General features: G+C 41.6%; 1 protein-coding gene across 1 annotated transcript in view; it reads right to left on the bottom strand.

Annotated features, from left to right (window-relative positions):
• Window positions 1–22,895, bottom strand: part of LOC127425577 (atrial natriuretic peptide receptor 1-like) — a 184,632-nt gene that overhangs the window by 103,457 nt on the left and 58,280 nt on the right. Inside the window, exon 5 of the mRNA XM_051671711.1 lies at window positions 996–1,131. Within this exon, the coding sequence (XP_051527671.1) occupies window positions 996–1,131 (136 nt within the window). The remainder of the gene's footprint in view (window positions 1–995; window positions 1,132–22,895) is intronic.

Genomic DNA, 22,895 nt, shown 5'->3' with positions numbered 1-22,895 from the left:
AATGTCAGTTAGACAATTATAACCGCAAAAAAACCATTACAGGGTTACTCACCAAATAAATATATACATGGACATACTGATCTGAGGTAAAAATGATATTATTACTGTATGTGAAAAAAAAGACACTGAACTCAACTATTTTTTTGCATTAATTGTCTGACTATACATTATCCCACTTATTACACAGCTACTTAGCAAATAAATACTGTAAATGGCCACAACACCAGTATCAAATGTCCAAACCTAACATTCAATAAAAAGCCTCATTTATCTTGAGATGTTATGATGTGTTTGGATGACGCTATCACATGTTCGAGAGATGGTGAATACAAAAGTAGGGACAAAAGCATTACGCCAATATAATTGTCACTACAGTACATTAACTATTGTGTGAATGACACCCAAAAATAAATAAATAATAAAATCTAAGGATAACCAAGGCTTGAAATGAAGTTCAAAGATAACCAAGGCTTCATGGAATCCTGAAGACTTCACAGATTCCATGCACAGATAAATGTTGGTACTGTAGATCAATGTATCCTTGTGAGAGTGTTAACCCAACAACCCTTGAAAAAATGAATAATGCCATGAATCACAGGCTGTGATTTCTAAGTATCTACGTTCAGTATTTATAAAGTGGTTAACAGAAGCATTTCAGAATTTAAATTTCAGAATATAAACTGTGTATCTGGAATCAGTCAGATTTATAGAGTGGAAGCTCTTTGTGTACCTGTCACTGTGTGTGAGACTTGTTCAACAGACAACTTTTTTCAAACAATGGGTGAGAAGTGTAATCCACAATTTTGAGTGTGATTTGAGCCATAAAAAGACTATTTTAGAGTATTTTCAAAGTGCCACGTGAAGAAATTAGGCTGAGTGCTGAAACTTTACAATTAGTTTGAATGCTCCAACCTGTTAATATGGATGCTGAAAAAAAAAATGTGCTGCTTTGCGGTGTGAAAAAGACCTTTTGGGTCATTTTAAGCAGGACTGACCATGGTAGGTGCGATTCCACATCCTCTTAGTGACCACATCCCCTGGGGGCCGCACACCCAAATAATCCAGCGTCTCGTTTAGGGCATGAGAATACAGCATGATTCCATCATGGAATGCTCCGGAAATCAGATTCATCTGGAAATGTGAAGTGCACAAATTATTATTACATACTAGCATTAAACTCACAATAGTTGGAGCTTAAATTAGATTACTTTTATTAGATTACTAGCTCTCTAGATACCATATTGACAGTATTTAAGAGAACTTCATCATAGCAAGAGTGTAATTCGATGACCAGCAGGAGTGTGTGCAAGGAAACATGGCAGCATTCCACACACTGTCCGTCATTTTCTTCTTGCCTTTTCACACATTCCTTCTGTGCTGTTTCAGAAGAAGTGCTGAAAAACATCCTGCTTTGCCTGCTCCAATGTGTATTTCAACTTTAATGTAAATGCTGTTACTGAAAAATAACTTAACAAAATGTTCAGATACTGAGAACTGGAGTTGTTAGTGGTGTTTACTAAGTATTAAAGGAATATTCCAGGATCAATAGAAGTTAAGCTCAATTGACAGCATTTGTGGCATAATGTTGATTACCACAAAAATTTATTTAGACTGGACCCTCCTTTTCTTAAAAAAATAAATAAAAAAAACAGATTATACACTGGGTTACAGTGAGGCACTTACAATGGAAGTGAATGGGGCCAATCCGTAAACATTAAAATGCTCACTGTTTAAAAAGTGTAGCCACAAAACGTAAACAATATGTGTGTTAACATGATTTTAGTGTGATAAAATCACTTACTATCACTTTCTGTGTAAAGTTACTTTATAGCCAATTTTACAACTTCGTTATCATGACAATGAAACACCGGAACCTTAAAATGATTTTAATAATGACGATTTAAATAACTTTATAGCTCAAATACTCCACAAGTTTTAACAGAATAATTAATGTAAGAGTTTAAGCGGGCCTGGGTAGCTCAGCAAGTAAAGATGCTGACTACCACACCTGGAGTCACAAGTTCAAGTCCAGGGCGTGCTGAGTGACTCCAGTCAGGCTTCCTAAGCAACCAATTGGCCCGGTTGCTAGGGGGGGTAGAGTCATGTTGGGGTAACCTCCTTGTGGTCACTATAATGTGGTTCTCGCTCTCGGTGGGGCGCGTGGTGAGTTATGCATGGATGTCGCGGAGAATAGCGTGAAGCCTCCACACATGCTAGGTCTCCGTGGTAACGCACTCAACAAGCTATGTGATAAGATGCGCAGATTGGCAGTCTCAGACGCAGAGGCAACTGAGATTCGTCCTTGCCACCCGGATTGAGGCAAGTCACTATGCCACCATGAGGACCTAGAATGCATTGGGAATTGGGCATACCAAATTGCAGAGAAAAGGGGAGAAAATCCAAAAAAATAAAAAAATAGAAATTTAAGTGCTTTAATAAAATTATAGCTTCACATTTCTGCCTTTAAACCCTCCAAAAATTGTCCCCATTCATTTCCATTGTAAGTGCCTCACTGTAACCTCGATTTTTGCTTTTCTGTGTGGAGTTTGCATGTTCTCTCCATGTTGGCGTGGGCTTCTGCTAATTGCTCCGGTTTACCCGAAAGTCCAAAGGCATGCTGGTTAAATGAATTGGAGACTCAAAAATTGCCTGCGTGAGTGAGAGTGTGAATGTGAATGTGTTTGTCTGTCAGTGTGTTTTAGCCCTGTTATGGACTGGCCACCTGACCAGGGTGTGTCCCTGCCTTTGGCCCAAGATATGCTGGGATAGGCTACACCCCACCCTGCGACCCTACATAGGATAAGTGGGAATAGAAAATGAATGGATTTTTTCGATTGAGCTGAAGTTGTATTGAACCTGGAAAACTTCTTAAAAATTCAGCATGTAACTCTTTCATTTGTTCAACAGACATGAATCATACCTCAAATCATGTGGCTTGTTGATGCGAGGTGTGCTATTACTTTTCAAAGCACTGAGACAGACTATTTTCATCTGGCAGATGATAAAATGGGTGAAAAGAATCCCACAGACTCCCATTGCCGTATCTAGAGACCACAATATCATAAGGGGGTTGGCTCTTTTGACTTGGGCCAGTAAGCAACCACTTAAAAAAATCCCAGAACACCCTAGCAACCACATGGCAACATCCAAATGACCACTCAGAACACCTATTAACTGCATAGCAATGCCCTGGCAACCACCCACAACATCCTAGCATTGTGGCACTGTAGGTGCAAGCACCACATAAAAAATCACATTTTATTTATGGGACTTTTGCCTCCAATATATTAGAGGAGAGCAGAAAAATGAGATTATGACATGACTGTTGGCTCTGACGAGATCTTGAGAACACATGCAAGCACAAACACCCAAGAGAACTAAACCAAGGACAGTAAATTACACAATGCCAGGCTTTATTACACCTAAATGACATTTCTGAACAGTTACAACCACACTACATGTATTTGAGGCAATTGTGAGAGACAACAGAGGTGTTTTTTTCTTTTAGTTTCCCAGTTATCTTTGGGGAGATGGTTTTCACTGGGTAAACATGTACATATATCAGCACCTGTGATGTTGGTATTTGAATATGAAACTCAGAAAGCTCAGACTGAAATGTGATTATTCAAACTGCGGATGCTGTCTGTGTCCACTACACTGTCATTTATCACCCCCCAATTTGTTTGAATAAGAGTGTCTGAACCTAAATGTATGGATATTTACCCATGTGGCTTTAGGAAACCAAGACGTTAGCACTTTAAGATCTGGACACATGGTGCAGCAAAATATGTTGCAGCATAACATGAGACCTTTTTAAGTTGAGCCTCCATCAGACTCATCTAGTCCAACAAAAAAGTGTGTAGTAAAGTACAGACAATCAGAATGTAACGAGGTCCTTAAGATGGGAAACTGCAAAACAAACAAAGACGCACACACACAGCTTCGTGCATCTCTCTCTCTCTCTAACTGGCTTCTCTGGCCCCCCTTATCTCTCTCCCACTGATTAGTCAACTCAGCGCCAGGTGTGCGTCATCACGGCCCGGCCACGCCCCCCTCCTCGTCCCGGCTCCTCTTTATCCCTCTCCCGGCTGATTGGGCTGATTCAGCACCGGGCGTCCATCTTTATGGCCCAGCCACGCCATCCTCCTCATCACACAGAAATACATGAATATCACAGGAAAACCCAGAGCACAGAAATTTCACAAATGGGATTTTGAGAATAAGAAATAATAAAATGGACCGCAATGAGATTAAGGGCCTACCTGCATTAGGCGCATTACTTTGCGCTATGACTGTGCGCAACGTTTTATACAATTTCGGTGCCTCGGCAACGCGAACTTGGCATGTATGGGAATGTTCATGCTATCTGTGGGCGTATGCGTGTAAACTGTGGGTGTACTTGCAAAAATATATGGGTGGTCCCTGTACTGTAAATTAAGTAGCACAAAGCCTAATTTGCTATTTTTGTGAGAAATAAGTAATTGCGCATAAGACCACATCAATTTAATAGCAGGTGCTAATAAAGTGCATGTTCAAACTTTAGAATTAGTACAATGGCACATCAAATGATGTCCCTGACAATTACAATTAATACTAGCCGTGGTGTTGTATGATTAATTTTATTTACATGCTCTATAATTTAGGAGCCTACATCCAATTATTCCTGACGAACACCGCCTTTTTCAAACATACTGTATATAAAGACTGTGTTATAGAGACATACTGTACCTGATATTCAAGAAGGATGCAGTCAATGTGCAAAATAACGTAAAACACAAATGGTCAATATGTCTATTTTTCTCTAGTTACATATCAACGTCTTATGAATGGGCTGTCTTGATTTATGTTGCTTGCACTTTACGCGCAAGATTTCGCCAACCCACTTATGCCGAAGACTTAGTGCATACTTGCATGAAAATACCAAAACTTCATGACCATGCCCACTGATTTTGCGTGTATGACGTATAGTATAGCCTTAAATAGGCCCTAAATGGAGATCAAATGGAGACTTTTGCTTAGAGTCAACATGAAACAGCATTTTACTTGATTTTATCAACTGACTGGACCAAGAAAAGTGAGCATACCCTGAATGTGAGCTGAGACAGTGGGAATGCTTCTTAATCAAATCTATTTTTATTTGCTATTATTCAAATAAAAAAATCAAATCAAATCACTTTGTCACACAGCCATATACACAAGTGCAACAGTGTGTGAAATTCTTGGGTGCAGTTCCAATCAACATAGCAGTCGTGACAGTGATGAGACATATACCAATTTACAATAATATCAAATTAACACAACACAATTTATTGCTGTAACCTTTATTAAATTAGTGTTAACTGGTATTAAATTACTGCATTACCTGTTGGCAAGATTTTAGAAAGACTGCATTGCCTACAACAGCAGCCTAAAACAATACCTCAATAGCTATAACGTCAGCCGATAAGGAAAGTAATTTAAGAGGCAGAGCAAGCAATTACATTCTGAAGAGAGATTACGGAGATATATTTTTTTCTGTAAAACCGGTTAATGGCTATTATTTCTCAGACGGTAATCTAACCGTCAAAAACACACAAAGTGGTATCCCTAGCCCTGACCATAAAACTGATGTGAGCAGCTCCGGTGGAAGGCAGCGGCTGGATCTTCAGATGACACGCAGCTCATATCTTCGACTCCATGAGTTAACGGAACCCCATATGAAAAACGTCATGGTTACTTGTGTAACCTCCATTCCCTGATGGAGAGAACGAGACGTTGTGTCGATGTAGTGACACTAGGGGTCACTCTTGGGAGCCCGAGACACCTCTGGTCTTTGATAAAAGGCCAATGAAAATTGGCGAGTGGTATTTGCATGCCACTCTCCTGGACATATGGGTATAAAAGGAGCTGGTATGCAACCACTCATTCAGGTTTTATGCTGAGGAGCTGAAATAAGGTCCGGCCATTTCAGCGGGTAGTTCAGCGTTGTGGCAGGAGGGACACAAAGTCTCGTTCCCTCCATCAGGGAACGGAGGTTACACAAGTAACCATGATGTTCCCTATCTGTCACTCACTCGACGTTGTGTCGATGTAGTGACACTAGGGGTCCCTGTACGAAACGCCACAATTGGCTGAACTGTGTTACGTGAACTGGCGGTGTGTGGTGGGCAGACTACTGTGTGCCTCATAGCCAGCACACCAGGTCGACACGTAACCTCCCCCAACATAGTGTCGAACGGCCCTTTGGGGACAAGTTGACTACCCAAAAGATAGAGACAGGCTAACCCAGTCGTGGCCTCTTTTCCCCCTTCTTTTTTCCACTCCCTAAAAAAGAAGGGGGATTATCCGACTGGGCCGCCAGGTCTAGTCGGGGGGTGTCCCTACCAAGGGGAAGACACAGCAGAGACCACACCTCGCCCAAAGAGAGGGGGGGGTATTTAAGTGGAAGGATACATCACATGGTCTTTCCGACCATGTGGAGAGTCTTCAAGGTAGATCCTGCCCAAAGGGGTAGGAGTTACTACAAACATGGAGACTGGGGCAGAGGGGCCCAGTTTGCCAACAGGGAAATGAACTAGCAGAAGATATATATCGCATGGGGTTAGCCTTACAGGGAACCGCCACATGCGGAGCACCTACCCCAGAACAGGACTCTTAGTTAGCACGTGTACTGGGCCGGCAGCGAATCTCTCCGAAAACTCGACTGCCACAGGGCTCAGAGGAAGTCAACCAGGGAACAAACTTGTGAACACTACTGGGAATTAATGGCGCACGTCTTCAGCTCAAAAGGAGGTGGAAGGCGCTATGTGCAAGCAATACACCCGGCCGGCTATCCCGGGCTTATCCGCTTGTGTTGCGTGCCGCTACCAGGGACAAAACCAGTTCCACCCAGAGGTTGTAGAACATTGCAAAGGTGTTGGGTGTTGCCCAGCCTGCTGCTCTGCAAATGTCTGTTAGAGAGGCACCCCTGGCCAGGGCCCAGGAAGCCGCTACACCCCTGGTAGAATGGGCTCGTAGCCCTACTGGGGCGGCATGTCCTGGGCGAGACATGCCATAGTTATGGCGTCAATGAGCCAGTGGGCGATCCTCTGCTTGGAGACAGCGCTTCCTTTCCGCTGTGCACCAAAGTAGACAAAGAGCTGCTCAGAGATTCTAAAGCTCTGCGTGCGATCCAAATAGATGCGTAAAGCGTGCAACAACAGGGCTGGGTCTGCCTCCTCCTGAGGCAGCGCTTGCAGGTTCACCACCTGGTCCCTAAAGGGGTGGTGGGAACCTTGGGCACATAGCCCGGTCGGGGTCTCAGGATCACGTGAGAGTAACCCAGACCGAATTCCAGGCACGTTTTGTTGACAGAGAACGCTTGCAGGTCACCTACCCTCTTGATGGAAGTGAGCGCAATCAGGTGGGCAGTCTTCAAGGAGAGTGCCTTAAGATTGGCTGACTGCAAAGGCTCAAAGGGGGCTCTCTGTAGACCCTGAAGAACTACAGAGAGGTCCGATGAGGGAACGAGGTGTGGTCTGGAGGGATTCAGCCTCCTCTTAGGAACCTGATGATCAGGTCGTGCTTCCCTAAGGACTTACCGTCGACTGCGTCATGGTGTGCTGCTATGGCGGCAACGTACACCTTCAAGGTGGAAGGGGACAGCCTCCCTTCCAATCTCTCCTGCAGGAAGGAAAGCACTGATCTGACTGCGCATCTCTGGGGGTCTTCGCATCGGTAAGAACACCACTTAGCGAACAGATGCCACTTAAAGGCATACAGGCACCTCGTAGAGGGGGCCCTAGCCTGAGTGATCGTGTCTACCACCGCTTAGGTCTTCCACGTCCCGTCCAGGGGCCAGACATGAAGATTCCAGAGGTCTGGTCGCGGGTGCCCCGTCCTTGAGAAAGAAGGTCCTTCCTCAGGGGAATTCGCCATGGGGGAGCTGTCGCAAGGAGCGTGAGGTCCGAGAACCACGTTTGGGTGGGCCAGTAGGGTGCTACCAGGATGACCTGCTCCTCGTCCTCCCTGACCTTGCACAGGGTCTGTGCAAGCAGGCACACTGGGGGAAACATTATATGTATTTATATAAACAATATTTGCATAGGCCAGGGGGCCAGCTGTGTGCCAGCACGTCTATGCCGAGGGGGGCTTCGGTCAGGGCGTACCAGAGCAGGCAGTGGGAGGATTCTTGGGAGGCGAACAGGTCCACCTGTGCCTGTCGAATCGACTCCAAATCAGCTGGACCACCTGAGGGTGGAGTCTCCACTCTCCCCTGAGGGTAACCTGTTGTGACAGCGCGTCCGCTGTAGTGTTGAGGTTGCCCGGGATGTGAGTGGCTTGCAGCGACTTGAAGTGCTGCTGACTCCAGAGGAGGAGACGGCGGGCAAGTTGTGACATACAACGAGAGTGCAGACCGCCTTGGCGGTTGACATATGCTACCGATGCCGTGTTGTCTGTCTGAACTAACACGTGCTTGCCCTGGATCAATGGCCGAAACCTCTGCAGGGCGAGCAGAATTGCCAACAACTCGAGGCAGTTGATGTGCCAATGCAGTCGCGGACCCGTCCAGAGGCCAGCGGCTGCGTGTCCATTGCAAACAGCGCCCCAGCCCATTTTGGAGGCATCTGTCGTGACCACGACACACCTGGAGACCAGTTCTAGAGGAACACCTGCCCATAGAAATGAGAGGTCGGTCCAAGGGCTGAAAAGACGGTGACAGACTGGCGTGATGACCACGCGATATGTCCCGTGGCGCCATGCCCATCTCGGGACTCAAGTCTGGAGCCAGTGCTGAAGTGGCCTCATATACATCAACCCGAGCGGGGTGGCCACCGCCGAGGTTGCCATATGCCCCAGGAGCCTCTGAAAAAGTTTCAGTGGAACCGCTGTTTTCTGTTTGAACGCCTTCAAACAGGCAAGCACCAACTGGGCGCGCTCATTTGTAATGTGCGCCGTCAAGAAGACTGAGTCCAACTCCAAACCGAGAAAAGAGATGCTCTGAACCGGGAGGAGCTTGCTCTTTTCCCAGTTGACCCGAAGCCCTAGTCGGCTGAGGTGCGAGAGCACCAGGTCCCTGTGTGCGCACAACATGTCTCGAGAGTGAGCTAGGATTAGCCAGTCATTGAGATATTTGCGAATGCGAATGCCCACCTCCCTTAACGGGGCAAGGGCAGCCTCTGCGACCTTCGTAAAGACGCAAGGAGACAGAGACAGGCCGAAAGGGAGGACTTTGTACTGATACGCCTGACCCTCGAATGCAAACCGCAGGAAGGGTCTGTGTCGAGGAAGGATCGTGATGTGGTACGCATCCTTCAGGTCTACCGCCACAAACCAATCTTGATGCCGGACACTCGCCAGAATGTGTTTTTGCATCCGTATCTTGTACAGGAGTCTGTGTAAAGCCCAGGTCAGTACTCACAGGTCCAAGATTGGCCGCAACCCACTGCCTTTTTTCAGTATGATGAAGTAGGAGCTGTAAAACCCCTTCTTCATCTTGGCTGGAGGGACAGTTTCTATCGCGCCCTTCCGTAGGAGGGTAGCGATCTCCGTGCAAGGTAGCAGCATTTTCGTCCTTCACCAAGGTGAAGTGGACACCGCTGAACCTGGGCAGAAGCCCGGCGAACTGAATACCAGCCCCTTTTATACCCGTATGTCCGGGGGAGTGGCATGCAAATACCACTCGCCAATTTTCATTAGCCTTTTATCAAAGACCAGAGGTGTCTCGGGCTCCCAAGAGTGACCCCTAGTGTCACTACATCGACACAACTTCGAGTGAGTGACAGATAGGGAACACGAGACATGCGCATGCACAGCCCACCATGTCTCTCGCATGATGTGACTGAAGGGCTGGGCAAATGACCAAAAATATTATCACGATAAACATTTCATACCATTAATGAGGAAAGAAATGCATTCCACATGTTTATTAGACCTCAAGAATGAATGCAAACATAACTTGTTTTTGAACAAGTAAACTCCACAGGGTAAGCTCAAGAAGTATAATCCTTTTAGGATTTAATCCTACATAAGGTGTGTGACCTCTTTTCACCACAAATTCATTGTCTTCAGCAGATGTTTGACTCTCCTCATGCTCATTATTTGTAACATTTCCGACAATGTTCTTCTTTTGGTCCGACACTTGCCAGCTACGTAACCCGTACATGACGTAACTGCTGTAGCCTAAAAGTCTTTACGTCATCTGAAAGCCCCCACCCTCCCACCCCCCCTTCTGTTTTCACTACTGTTTATATCAATATCTTACTTTCACTAGTGCTTGTAAGAGGCTTTTCAACAATTATGGCCAACATATAGTTTCATTTAAATTATATAATCTAGTAAAATTATGTAACTGGCCCTACCAATATGACTGTCACACTGAGCTACAGCAATTCAGCAGAGAAATCCATGGCACAAAGCCAGATGGATCTTGGCAAAACTCAGAGCTTTGCTATACCATAATGAAGTGGAAGGAAAAATGTTCCAAAAAACGAAAGGAGGCAGAGGGATGTACAAAAGTGTGGTTGTCATAGCAACTATAGAAAGAGTGTGGACTCATCAATACGGAACATCTGTGGGTGACGGAGGATATGGAGATTGCGGAACAAGGAAACAAGATTGCGGGAGTCTTAAGAGAAAGAGAACAGCATAAAAGGTGAAATGAAATGCAAATTCTAGGTACAAGGGTGAACAAGAGAGAGAGAGTGGGAGATATAGCAGACTCAAAAAATGTTATCCAGTCAGACAGAAAAAAACAAAAAAATGCAACAGGTTGAGAGATCTTGAGACAGTGACGCAAGACACTGAGTTATACGTGTTGGAGAGAAAAGATTGAGAGACATTACATATTCAGACAGAGAGAAATGCAGAAAAATAGAGCAATACAGCCCGTAAACACGACTGTGTACAACAAAACAACAACACCACAGCAAAATCTGAAGCAAAAAATATGCAGTAACAAAGACTAACAGACTGATATATATTATTAAAAACTACAAGTTAATTTGGATTTTTCTTTTCTTTTTCTGAAAAACATAAGAACATAGGGTGTTCTGGGTGGTTGCCAGGGCATTGCTATGTGGATGCTAGTGTGTCCTGGGTGGTTGCTTACTGCACCGAATCAAAAAATCCCACTCCAAGTCTCTATGATATTTTGGTAGAAGATAGAGATGGCTCGGGTCCCTCCTGTAAGTGTATGGGATTTTTTTAGGGATGTCATAAAATATCGTTATATCGATTATTGATCGGCATTTTATTTTATTGATATATTTTTGAGGCATCGATATATTTTGTAATTAACATTTTTTATTGATTTAAAGAAAAAACACAACAGAGAAAAACACAACATATACACACGGAATCAAAGGCATCGATATATTAAAATTAGCCAACATTTAAATTAGAAGCCCAATTTGTGTGCTTTCCAATTCACTCTGTTGGCCTTTGTTTAACCGTGTGGTGTAATAGGGTTGAGAGACCACAAGAGGGTGATATAAAATTTACTGAAGCCTGTCGTGGTCACGATTACACACACAGGATGAGCTGAAGCGGTGCAAATGTCAGTCCAAAATTACAAAGGTTTTTGTACTTCTTCAAGAATGAACAAACTGACGTTGATGAGTTTGCAGGTTAATGAAACTGGTGCAACTGCGCAACATTTATTATGCAATTTCTATGTTTGTAGCCATGAATAGGTCTTTCATTCAAGCTGTCAAACCACAATAAGACATACTTGTTACTGAAAATACATTGTATAGGCTCATACACAATATATCATCCAGTTAAACTAGAGCAAATAATCTTTGTCCTTTGATAATGATTTGGGTCGAATTTAATGAAAAACTATGCGACTTGCGCTCCGTGGCACTCAGAATGTTGACGCTGAGCGTTTGCGGCGTGTGTGCGTACCTTTGTAAAAAATAAATAAATGTTTTGAATTTTAGAACGCATCATGTCGTTCGCCAGATGCGGCCGGTGTGCGACCCCCTTTAATTTACCCTGCTGCTCACAGTTTACCACAGTTGTGTTTATAAATATGTTTGAAGAGACAAAGACTATTGTGCAATGAGCAGCCCTATTTATATATGAAGGGAAAAAAATCTATATACAGTATCTCTATAATCATCGGGAAAATCTTCCAATTATCGATGAGTGAAAAAGGCATTGATCCCCAAGCCTAGATTTTTTCACCTATTATGTCTGATAGATTTGAAACGTGATAGCACATCTCGTCTCAAAAATCTGCATGATTTGATTTATCATTCACGTACAGCATAGTGCTGTGAGAAGAGTAAGTTAACATGAAACACAATCTAGCCTTTAATACCCAAAATTTCATTTTCTCACTCTTTGTGTCTACGGCGTCATTTTTGCAAAATGTCCACTGTGTGTGGCACTTAAAGCGATTTAAATGTTTTCTCATACAGACAAGGTGTCATAAATAGCAAATGAGAGATGAAAAACGCAATTGCTGAGGTAACCACATCATTTTGTGGTGCGTCTATGACACTTTCAGCTCATGTGTCGTCAGGTCCTTTGCATCGCAAGTGCAACACTCTATCAGTTGAGCTACCACACAATTTGATTGCGCTTGAACAAGCTTGTAAATGTGGTTGGGTATGTAATGCAAATGTTAAAATGTATCGCCTTACAAGTCATGCACTGTAGTAAAAGAGTTTAGATGTCATAAGATAGCATTTTCAGGGCAAAAAGTGTTTATGAAGTGATAATGTGACCTTTTACTCGTGATTTTGTGTGAAAGTGAATAAAAGTCATGTTGTTGCACCTCTAGTGTTTTTTTCACCAGGACATTTCTTTGTTATTGTACGTATGAGACATGTAAATAATTTAGCTAAAATTTAGCTATAGTAACATGATACTATGAGACCAGGTTGAAACCAGTGGTTTCTACAAGGGAGAGAGAAAGAGAGAATGTGTTTGGCTGTAATAATGTGGCAGCAGTGAATGGAGCAACTAATTGGAGAGACAGACGTGTGAGCTGTGAGCAGTAGGAACCTTCCAAATGAGCTCACTGCCTTGGGGAAATGGATGCGTGAGGCTAACAGACAGCAGAAGAACTGAACGCTGGGAAGAGTTGCAGACGCCTTATTAGACTTCAGAAAATAATTTGACTGTGCACAGAATCCAGCATATATTATCTAACAGTTATCTAAATGGAAACACAGCTGGAACATTCCAGGCACTGCTAATAAGTCTTTGCAATGTTGTTTGTGGCAGCACATACTCAAAGACAGGCAGGCAAGGTGGCAAATTTACATGTTGGAATGTTTGTGTCTTTGTGTGTTTTATTAGTGTTAAACCCTTCCCGGCTTTTCACTAAAAAATTACTTACATTTAAAATCGCTTCTCACCAAAACCTATCGTATGTCTTCAGAAGACTTGGAATATGAGGCATGAGTTGCATGGATTACCTCTTTTGAAGCTTGAAAGTGAATCACTATCCACTGTCATTGTTTGTGTTCTGCATAAGTAATACATTTATACAAGTTTGGAACGACATGAGGGTGAGTAAATTATCAGACAGAAATAATCATAAGTCGTTATCCGCTCAAAATCATAACCCTTCACCATAACTCTCAAATATCATTTGTACATCAGCTTGGACAAACTTACCGTGCTGTGATCGGTTACGATACTTACAAAAACCAATGTGGTTTTCAAATCAAACCTGATGTGATGCATCTTCAAACAACAAAGTCTGAATATATGCAAACGCGAATGAGATTTCAGAACTACGAGGGAAGGGAAGATTAAATTTTTTTCAATTTGTTACATTTCGCTCTGTTCCTCACACAAAGCTGTCATATTATGGCTTTTGAAGTATTGTAATACAGCACACAAGTCATATGGACTACTTTTACTGTGCTTATTTTGTTTTGTTTTTAAAGCTTAACAGCCCCTGGTCACTGTCTGCCTTCGCTGTACGGGAAAGCGCAGCTTGGACATTCTGCTAAATATCTCCTTTTGTGTTATACAGGTCATAACCATTTAATTTTTTACACAGTTTTTTATTTTAGCCATAAAATTTCTTTTGATGAAAATTTCCTTTGAATTTAGTCAATATTTCATCATGTCATATTCATACATTTTAGTCAATTTTACTATAATTTTAGTAAAAAACAAACAAACAAACATCTTAGTCGATGAGAGGCAAAATGACAAAAACATGCATCAAACTGCAACAGAACAAACTTTAATCAAGTATTCAAATGTTTTGAAATTTGCATAAACTTGCAATTGTTTAAACATGTATAAAAAAATGAAAGATTAATGTTTAATATGTAAGATAAAATAACATGAGAAAACTGTCCTGAAAACCTGAGCTACACCAAACCTATCGTATCTCTTCGGGAGACTTGGAATATGAGCCTTGAGTCACATGGACTATCTTTTTTTAAGCCTGAAAGTGAATCACTATCCACTGTCACTGCACTGAATATATATTAAAAAAAATAATTCTCTGTTTGTGTTTATATATAAAATGAATATACTGAGGAATTAGCTACTTTTTAAGTTACCCCTAATGTGTAGACAGCTTAAGATATTGCGTTACGTGTAGTGTGTTAAGGAAATGGGGTATTCACAACGAAAATAATGCATTTTGACTAGCGCATAACTTAGTTCAAGTTCACCTGTTCATTCGTAGCATTGTCTGTGCAGATGTAATATTTTGTTTATGTTGTGGATATATCTGATCAATCTCATATATATATATATATATGATGAGTGTGAGTGAGGTAATTAATCCTTTAGTAATGTTCATTGTGCAGCTCAAGCAGGGAAATCCCCAACATACTCTGACTAGATTATTTGAATCAATTCTTTCTAGATTTGTCTTTCTTTAAAAAAACTAAAACATGATAATGCATTGTTAATATCTTGCAGAATAATTTTTTTCTTGTCAATTAAAACCGTTTGATTATCGTCATGATGCTTCTTTTTCATCTCGTCTTTGTTACCACTGACAAAAAAACCCTCTTGTCAACGAACACTTTTGTCAGTAATTTCGTCAGTGACGAGATTAACACTGTTTGGAACAACATGACGGTAAGTAATGACAAAATATAATTTCTTGAGTGAACTATTCCTGAACCCAGACACCAATACACTGTTCTAAAGAACTTATAAATGCAAGATCAAGACAGTGTTTTAATCTCCAAATAACCATACATCAACAATCCAATACGGGAAAAAAATTATTCTTGATAAGAAAAGAATTTCTTTATGAACTTAAGCTGAAGCTAAACTAAACCACCATTTAAGTTTTTCTTTAAGAGTGGGAGGATCTGCACCAAAACGTTATTGGAACTTTAGGCCCTACTTTGTTGACTATAGTAAATAGCTCGGTTGTGCCAGGATGTGTCCAAGAATAGTTAAGACTGCAATAGTTCAACTGCTTATGAAGAAGCTCACATTAGCCCCTTCAGTTGCTAATAACTATAGACCAATCTCAAAATTATCTTTCATCTAAAAAATTATAGAGAAAGCAGTAGCAAAGAAACTGTTGGAGGTAGTGAAGGATAACAATATTTTTTTGAGAAATTTCAGTCAGGTTTTAGAGAAAACCATAGTACAAAAACTGCCCTTGTAAGGGTGGCCAATGATTTATTGATGGCGGAGGACGCTGGGGAGTGCTCCATTTTAGTGTTGCTTGATTTACCTGCAGTGTATGATACAGTTGAGTATTCAGTTTTAATGGATACACTGAAGAGATGGGTTAGAATATCTGGGGTGGCTTTAGATTGGTTTGTTTCCTACTTGACGAATAGGAAATTTGTAGTGTCTGCTTGAGATAAGATGTCCTCCTCTTCAACAATAAACTGTGGTGTCCCACAAGGATCCCTGTTAGGGTCAATTTTGTTTTTTTCTATATATTACTACATATCTACATATATTGCTATGCAGATGACCTACAGTTGTATTTGTCGTTAAATCCCAATGATCTGACAAATTTAAATGTTCTTCAAGCTTGTATAGCAGGTATAAAAAATTAGATAGCATGTAATTTCCAACACATTCTCACAACGAAATCGTCAGGATTCATACGACTTTTCTAAATTTGGCTAATTTGTATGATATCGTGTGACTGCACTTGTGCTACATTCACTACAGCCAATGGTGTCGCTGGACATCGTTTCCATCTAAGGCGTGACAATTACTTGCTTCTGTCACACACAACAGCTTCCTATCATGTTTATAAGACAATCTACTGATTGGTTAAGTTTAGATAAGGTGTTTGGGTAAGAGCATAATATTAATAAGTATGTCCTTAATGCCTCGTGCGCGGAACTCACACTTACTTCCGCATTAGACATCCGGGAATTTGCACGTGATGAAGTCGTACGAGTTTATGCGAACGACATCGCTCGAGACCATACGAAATAGCCAACTTGTAAATTATGTACGACTTTTCATGAGATCGGGTTGTAATTTTCTGCAGTTAAATACTGATAAAACAGATGTTGTTATAATCGGTCATGGTTTAAAAAAAGTTAGAATGAGTCAGCACTTAATCTGGTGGTCCCAAAGTTTCAGCAATTTTGATACAAATGCCAATTTTGAATATCATGTACGGAAGTTAGTTCAGTCTTGTTTTTATCAGTTACAGAACATTTCCAAAGTGAGATTTGTTTTGAGTTTTAGGGATATAAAGAAGCTTATATATACTTTTATTTCATCTCGCCTTGATTATTGTAATGCCCTGTTTTCAACTTTAAATCAATGCAATTTAGCACGGCTTCAATCAGTGCAAAATGCTGCAGCTAGACTTTTGACATGAACTAGGTCTTTTAGTCATATTACTCCCGTTATAGCTTCTTTGCATTGGTTACCAATTCATTTTAGGGTTGATTTTAAAATTGTATTAATTAAATATAAATCATTACATGGTTTGGCTCCAGATAATTTAGCAGAACTTTTAAGACCTTACGAAACAGTTAGTTCTTCTTGTCATGAACTGTTGGCTGTTCCAAGATCCAGATACAAAACTAAAGGTGATAGAGCTTCTGTAGTGAAGGCCCCACGATTTAAGGTGCTTTAAAAAATAAAGTTATTATTATTATTATTATTATAAAGTCTTAAATCTGACAGAAAAGAAATGGATCCAGCAAGTACAACTATCACAATCAGAACTCAAACTGAAGAAAATCAAAACCAAAATCCATTCCCCTAGAAGCTCATTGGTGGACGTGTTTTGTACAACACTCAAAAGCATGTAGTTCAGCTTGAATAGACAGGTGGACAGAGGGCTCAGTCAGGGCACATCTTTAATAGCACTGTGCAGATATCGAGCTAACAGACTGTGCTGTGGTGACAGACTCACACAAGGAGACCTGCCGCTAAGGGTAATTACTACTCTTCCCCACTGTCAGTGAAAGGTTACTCATCCCACACATACACAAACACGTGAGTTGGGAGTTTTTTTCAGGGTGAATGCCGGGTGACATTTACTGTCAGAGCACAAACAAGCAGATCCAGCAACTTCAATCATCTCTCTGACTAAGAAGAGCCATCTCTGTCTATTCTTCTGCAATCAATTTCCCTTTCTACCATAAATCCCCACAGAACCTCTTTAAATATAAAGCTCCCTACCCATGAGGCTTGTATATTGTGGTTGGATGTACAGTATATATAGACCCTCTGTAGGGGAATATTCTCCCACAAATAAAACACAAAATGTGGAATGCACAGAGAATAAATTGCTCCCTGCTGATAGTGTTGTTTCTTTACACACATTATAGCATTGCTTTGGCACTGGATTCACTAAAACAATAATTCAAATAAGGTTAATCAGTAATGGTGCAAACACACCCACAAAATTAGGGCTGATTGCAATTTGCATGGGGAAATTCCCCAGCTTGCACTAGGTTAAAGAGGATGCAGCAGACTTCCATGATCTGGCATGCTTTGCTGAGACTGTACAGCATCGCTCCAAGAGTGTGATCCAAGCACCAGAACTGGCTCTTTGTAATGCAGAAAGTATGCTTGACTATATTGTGCATCTGGATATACAGTGGTGACCAAAAATATTGGCACCCTTGGTAAATATGAGTAAAGAAGGCTGTGAAAAATATGTCTTTATTGTTTATCCTTTTCATCTTTCATTCAAACTATTCACAAAAATATATCCTCTAAAGGATATAAAACAATTGCAAACACAACACAAGTTTTACCATAAAACTAATATTTTTGTCAGATATATGTGTGGCACAATTATTGGCACCCTTTAATTCAATAATTTGTACAACCTCCCTTTGCCAAGACAACAGCTCTGAGTCTTCTCCTATAATGCATAATGACGTTGGAGAACACATGGCAAGGGATCTGAGACCATTCCTCCATACAGAATCTCTCCATATCCTTCAAATTCTGAAGTCCACGCTGGTGGACTCTCCTCTTCAGTTCACCCCACAGGTTTTCTATGGGGTTCAGGTCAGGAGACTGGGATGGCCATGGCAGAACCTTGATTTTGTGGTTGAACTGATGCCAACTCCAACCATAAGACATGGGATACATCATACGCCATTGCCTGAACCTTGGATTTAGGATAGACCTCACCAAAATTACCGGCCGGTTGAACTACAATGCAACTCACTGATCTCTGCCTGCATCACCTTGGTCTAACGATGGACTATACTCTTAAAATGGAATACACAGACAATCAATTAATTGGCAACAAACCCCTTCATCAGCCAACTAACAAAGGACAATACATCTATGTAACATCTGCAGTTAATCCAGGATGAACTTCAAAAGACATTAGTCATTAATCTTACAGTTCTTACAAAATCTTTGTTTAAACACTGGCCCTTAACACTTACTTAGTTTAATAATGTTAAACCATGACTTGCACTATACATAATTAAGTAATATTTGTATTATATTCATGATGTTAGCAAGAGGGGAACTGGCCCCACAGTGAGCCTGGTTTCTCCCAAGGTTACTTTTCTCCATTAACCAACATCTTATGGAGTTTTGAGTTCCTTGCCACAGTCGCCTTCAGCTTGCTCGCTGGGTTTCTAAATACAATTATTATTTAATGACTTATTTTTAAACACAATTCACAATCGTATTTTATCAAACTACACAATGATGACTCTAAGACATTATAGATATTACAGTTTCATTTTCTGTTAATGCATGATTTTCTGTAAAGCTGCTTTGAAACGATGTGTGTTGTGAAAGGCGCTACACAAATAAAAATGTCTTGACTATGCTTGGTCAGTGAACCATTTTTGTGTTGATTTTGATGTGTTTTGGATCATTGTCTTGCTGGAAGATCCAGCCAGGGCCCATTTTAAGCTTTCTGGCAGAGGCAGTCAGGTTTTGATTTTTTATCTGTTGGTATATGATAGAGTCCGTGATGTCATGTATCGGAACAAGATGTCCAGGACCATTGGCATAAAACAGCCCCACAACATAAAGATCCTCCACCATATTTAACCGTGGCCATGAGGTACTTTTCCATATGGCTACTTCTCTGTGTGCGCCACACCCACCTCTGGTGTTTGCTGCCAAAAAGCTCTATTTTTCTGACCATAGAACCCAGTCCCATTTGAAGTTCCAGTAATGTCTGGGAAACTGAAGACGCTTGAGTTTGTTGTTGGATGAGAACAGAGTAATTCCATTTTGATGAATTACTGCTGTCACGATCACTAGATTAAATAAAATGTTGCTCACCGCTTGCTTTAAGTGGGAGATAATGGCACAGCGTTTATCGTGAAAAGCGCTGACGTTTGTGAATTCAGTTAATTGTTTATTCTTAACTTCAATGATTCAATTTAAATGCACATTGTGTAGTGCTATACCAGTGTACTGAATATAACACTTGGTTAAGTTGAAGTATAGGTGTTATGTGAATAAGACTTTGCACTGAAATACTGTGCACTAAAGTTCCGAAACTGTTCAGTGAATTATTGGATTCTGATCTTTGGGTCATTCCTTATGAGAAACATTTCAAAAGGGAACTGAAAGAAGAGTGAAATGCAGCTGTGATCAGTTAAGATAAGGTGGCATATACTGCATCTTGGAGGAGAAAGAGAAACCGTTCTCATTCTTTTATAAGCTTCAAGGTCACCGGGGTCTTAGGTGATTGACATTCCTTGGACATGGGAACCATGTGGTTTCAAAACCTCATCAGGAATGAATTTCGGAACAAAGATGACATTCCTGTGGCTTGAACTGAACTCAAGAGTTGATTCCGGAAGTTATGGAGACAGCAATCTGTTTACAGTCAATAAAAGACTATTCTTTTGTAGCCTTTTTTCTTAAATACAGTACATTTACATTACATTTATGCATTTGGCAGAAACTTTTATCCAAAGCTACTTACAGTGCACTTATTACAGGCACAATCTGGAGGCTGTGCGAATTGAACCAGCAACCTTCTGCTTACCAGTTCTGTGCTTTAGCCCACTGCGCTACCACCATCACTTTTGTTCACAACCAACAGGGGTGGGCAATATACCGAAAGAAATTTGTCAACAGACATTTTAGGGTATTGTTTCTATTGCAGTTGTGCAAAAAAACACTGTATGGTACTTTACAATTTATATCAGGAATTTATTGTTTTATATCAGGAATTAAATAATATATGGATAAACAGTGTTTATATCTGTGACGAGGAAAGGGGGTGGCCGGGCCGTGAGGTGGCACGCCTGGCGCTGAATTGTCCTAATCAGCCAGGAGGGGGATAAAGATGAGCTGGAGGTGCCAGTTAGAGAGAGAGAGAGACACACACGGCTGCTGTGTGTGTGTGTGTCTGTGTGTTTTATGTTATGTTTGTTTCTTTATGTCATTAAAGTTATGTTGACTGTTCTCCGGTTCCCGCCTCCTCCTTCCCCAACATAAGAACCCCGTTACACTGGTGCCGAAACCCAGGAAGGAGGAGGGGTGTGCTGTCATGGAGTCCTCGCCGCTGCCATCTGCCGGGAAGCTGAGGAGCTGCGGCAGTCCGCCAGGGGACGGAGGAGTCGCTGGCCGCCGGAAGTCGGAGGAACCGTTGCCATCCACCAGGAAGCGGAGGAGCTGTGACCGTCCGCCAGGGGTCGGAGGATTCCCTACCGTCCGCAAGGGGCGGAGCAGCTGTCGTCCGACAGAGGGCGGAGGAGTGGTTGAGGATCAGGCGACGGCATGTCAGGGGACCGGCGAGTGAGTTTTTCTCTCTCTCTCTCCTCTCTCTCTCTCTGTCTCTCCCCCTCGCTCTTTCCATCTCCCCTCTCCCTCCCCTCGTCTCTCCCAGGGTTCCAGAGAGGCGGGGAAGACCTGCCGGCAGAAGGACGGCCGGAAGGGCAACATCTCCCCTCCAGGAAGGGAGGGGAGTACGTCACGCCGGAGGTTTCCGTGGCCTGAATCGGTCAGTGGAGGAGTGTGACGAGGAGAAGGGCGTGGCCGGGCCGTGAAGACGCATGCCCTGCGCTAATTTGTCCTTATCAGCCAGGAGGGGGATGAAGATGAGCCGGAGGCGCCAGTTCGAGAGAAAGAGAGACACACACGTGGCCGCTGTGTGTGTGCATGTCTGTGTGTTTTATGTTATGTTTCAGTTTCATCATTAAAGTTATGTTGACTGTTCTGTCGGTTCCCACCCATCCTTACCTGTTACAATATCTAATCGCAAAAAGTTCGCCTTTTTGCAGTGAAATGCATATCATCATAACTAAAAAGAGATAAGACTTTTTGGGAGGAATTTAATTAAAACAACAATACCAAGCAGATAAAATAATATATATTTTTTTGTTAATTATTAGTTTATTTTGTATCACTTTTCAGCCTTGTACAATGTACATGGCTGTTCATATAGAAAAATGACTATAATAATAATAATAATAATAATAATAGAAAAAAAAAATCTAAATTCTTCAAATGTCTTACTTTAGCCTAAGTAAGACAAAAGAGTCTTTGGAGGGCAGTGTTTTGGAAAGACATGGCATGTCTAATTTAACCGCTTAGTCTCGTTGAAGTTCCAGAATGCTTAAAATGCTTACAGCACCTTTAAATAAACATGAAACGAGTGTTTTGAAAGTGTTTATTTTGTCAGTAAGGCCAAAAGAGCCAATAGCTGAATAAACATCCCTACTGTATATCGTTATTGAACAAATTTCATCACTCACAACAGAGATGGCTAAACATCAAAATATGAGTGGAGACAAAGGTGTGAAGAAGATTATAAAACTGTTTGCAAATCAAAGATTTGATGGTTTGGTCAAACTTTTTAATATGAACAGAGCAGGCATTGCCACCAAAATCAGGACTACTTTGAGACTTAACATACATTCATAGATATTTATTCTTACAAGGAATGTTTCTGGTTTAATACAAGTTAAACTCTATTGACTCTAACTCTAATGTTTTTGGCATAATGTTGATTTACCAGAGAGAATAATTTAGACTCTGTTATCCTGTCCATGATCAGACGTATGAAGAAGACGCGATGGAATATGTGCCTCTCTTAACAGCTGCTGCATGTTTGGAGTGGTAGAGTAGCAGTACTGCGGCCAAGAAACATGCTCGCTCCGATCCGGTTATGGACTGCGGTCCATTCTGGTAAGTGATTTCGTTTTGTGTAAAAGTCCGCTTTCATTTCTGTTTTGCGAGTGCTGTTGAACTTGCGCCTACCTGGAACCGCTGTCACGTCCATGAGAGGTTTTCAATTCTCCGCTGTAATGTGCAGTGATTGGCTAGAAGCATAGCCTCTCATGAATAATAGGAAAAAACGCTCAGAATCAAATGACGTACAGGCGTATTCTCCTGCCAATCACAACTCAGAGTTTACGCATATACCACATATTTTTTGACGTTTCTTGGTAATGATGAAGATGAAACCGGAAGAATAAAATGGCTAAAAAAAAAAACATAAAAATTACCACTTTCTAAACAAAATGAGTGCTATCTGATGATAATGAGCAACCTGTAAATATCTG

This window comes from Myxocyprinus asiaticus, chromosome 34, assembly GCF_019703515.2.
Source record: "Myxocyprinus asiaticus isolate MX2 ecotype Aquarium Trade chromosome 34, UBuf_Myxa_2, whole genome shotgun sequence".
Classification (NCBI taxonomy): domain Eukaryota; kingdom Metazoa; phylum Chordata; class Actinopteri; order Cypriniformes; family Catostomidae; genus Myxocyprinus; species Myxocyprinus asiaticus.
This window is presented reverse-complemented; position numbering and strand designations above follow the sequence as displayed.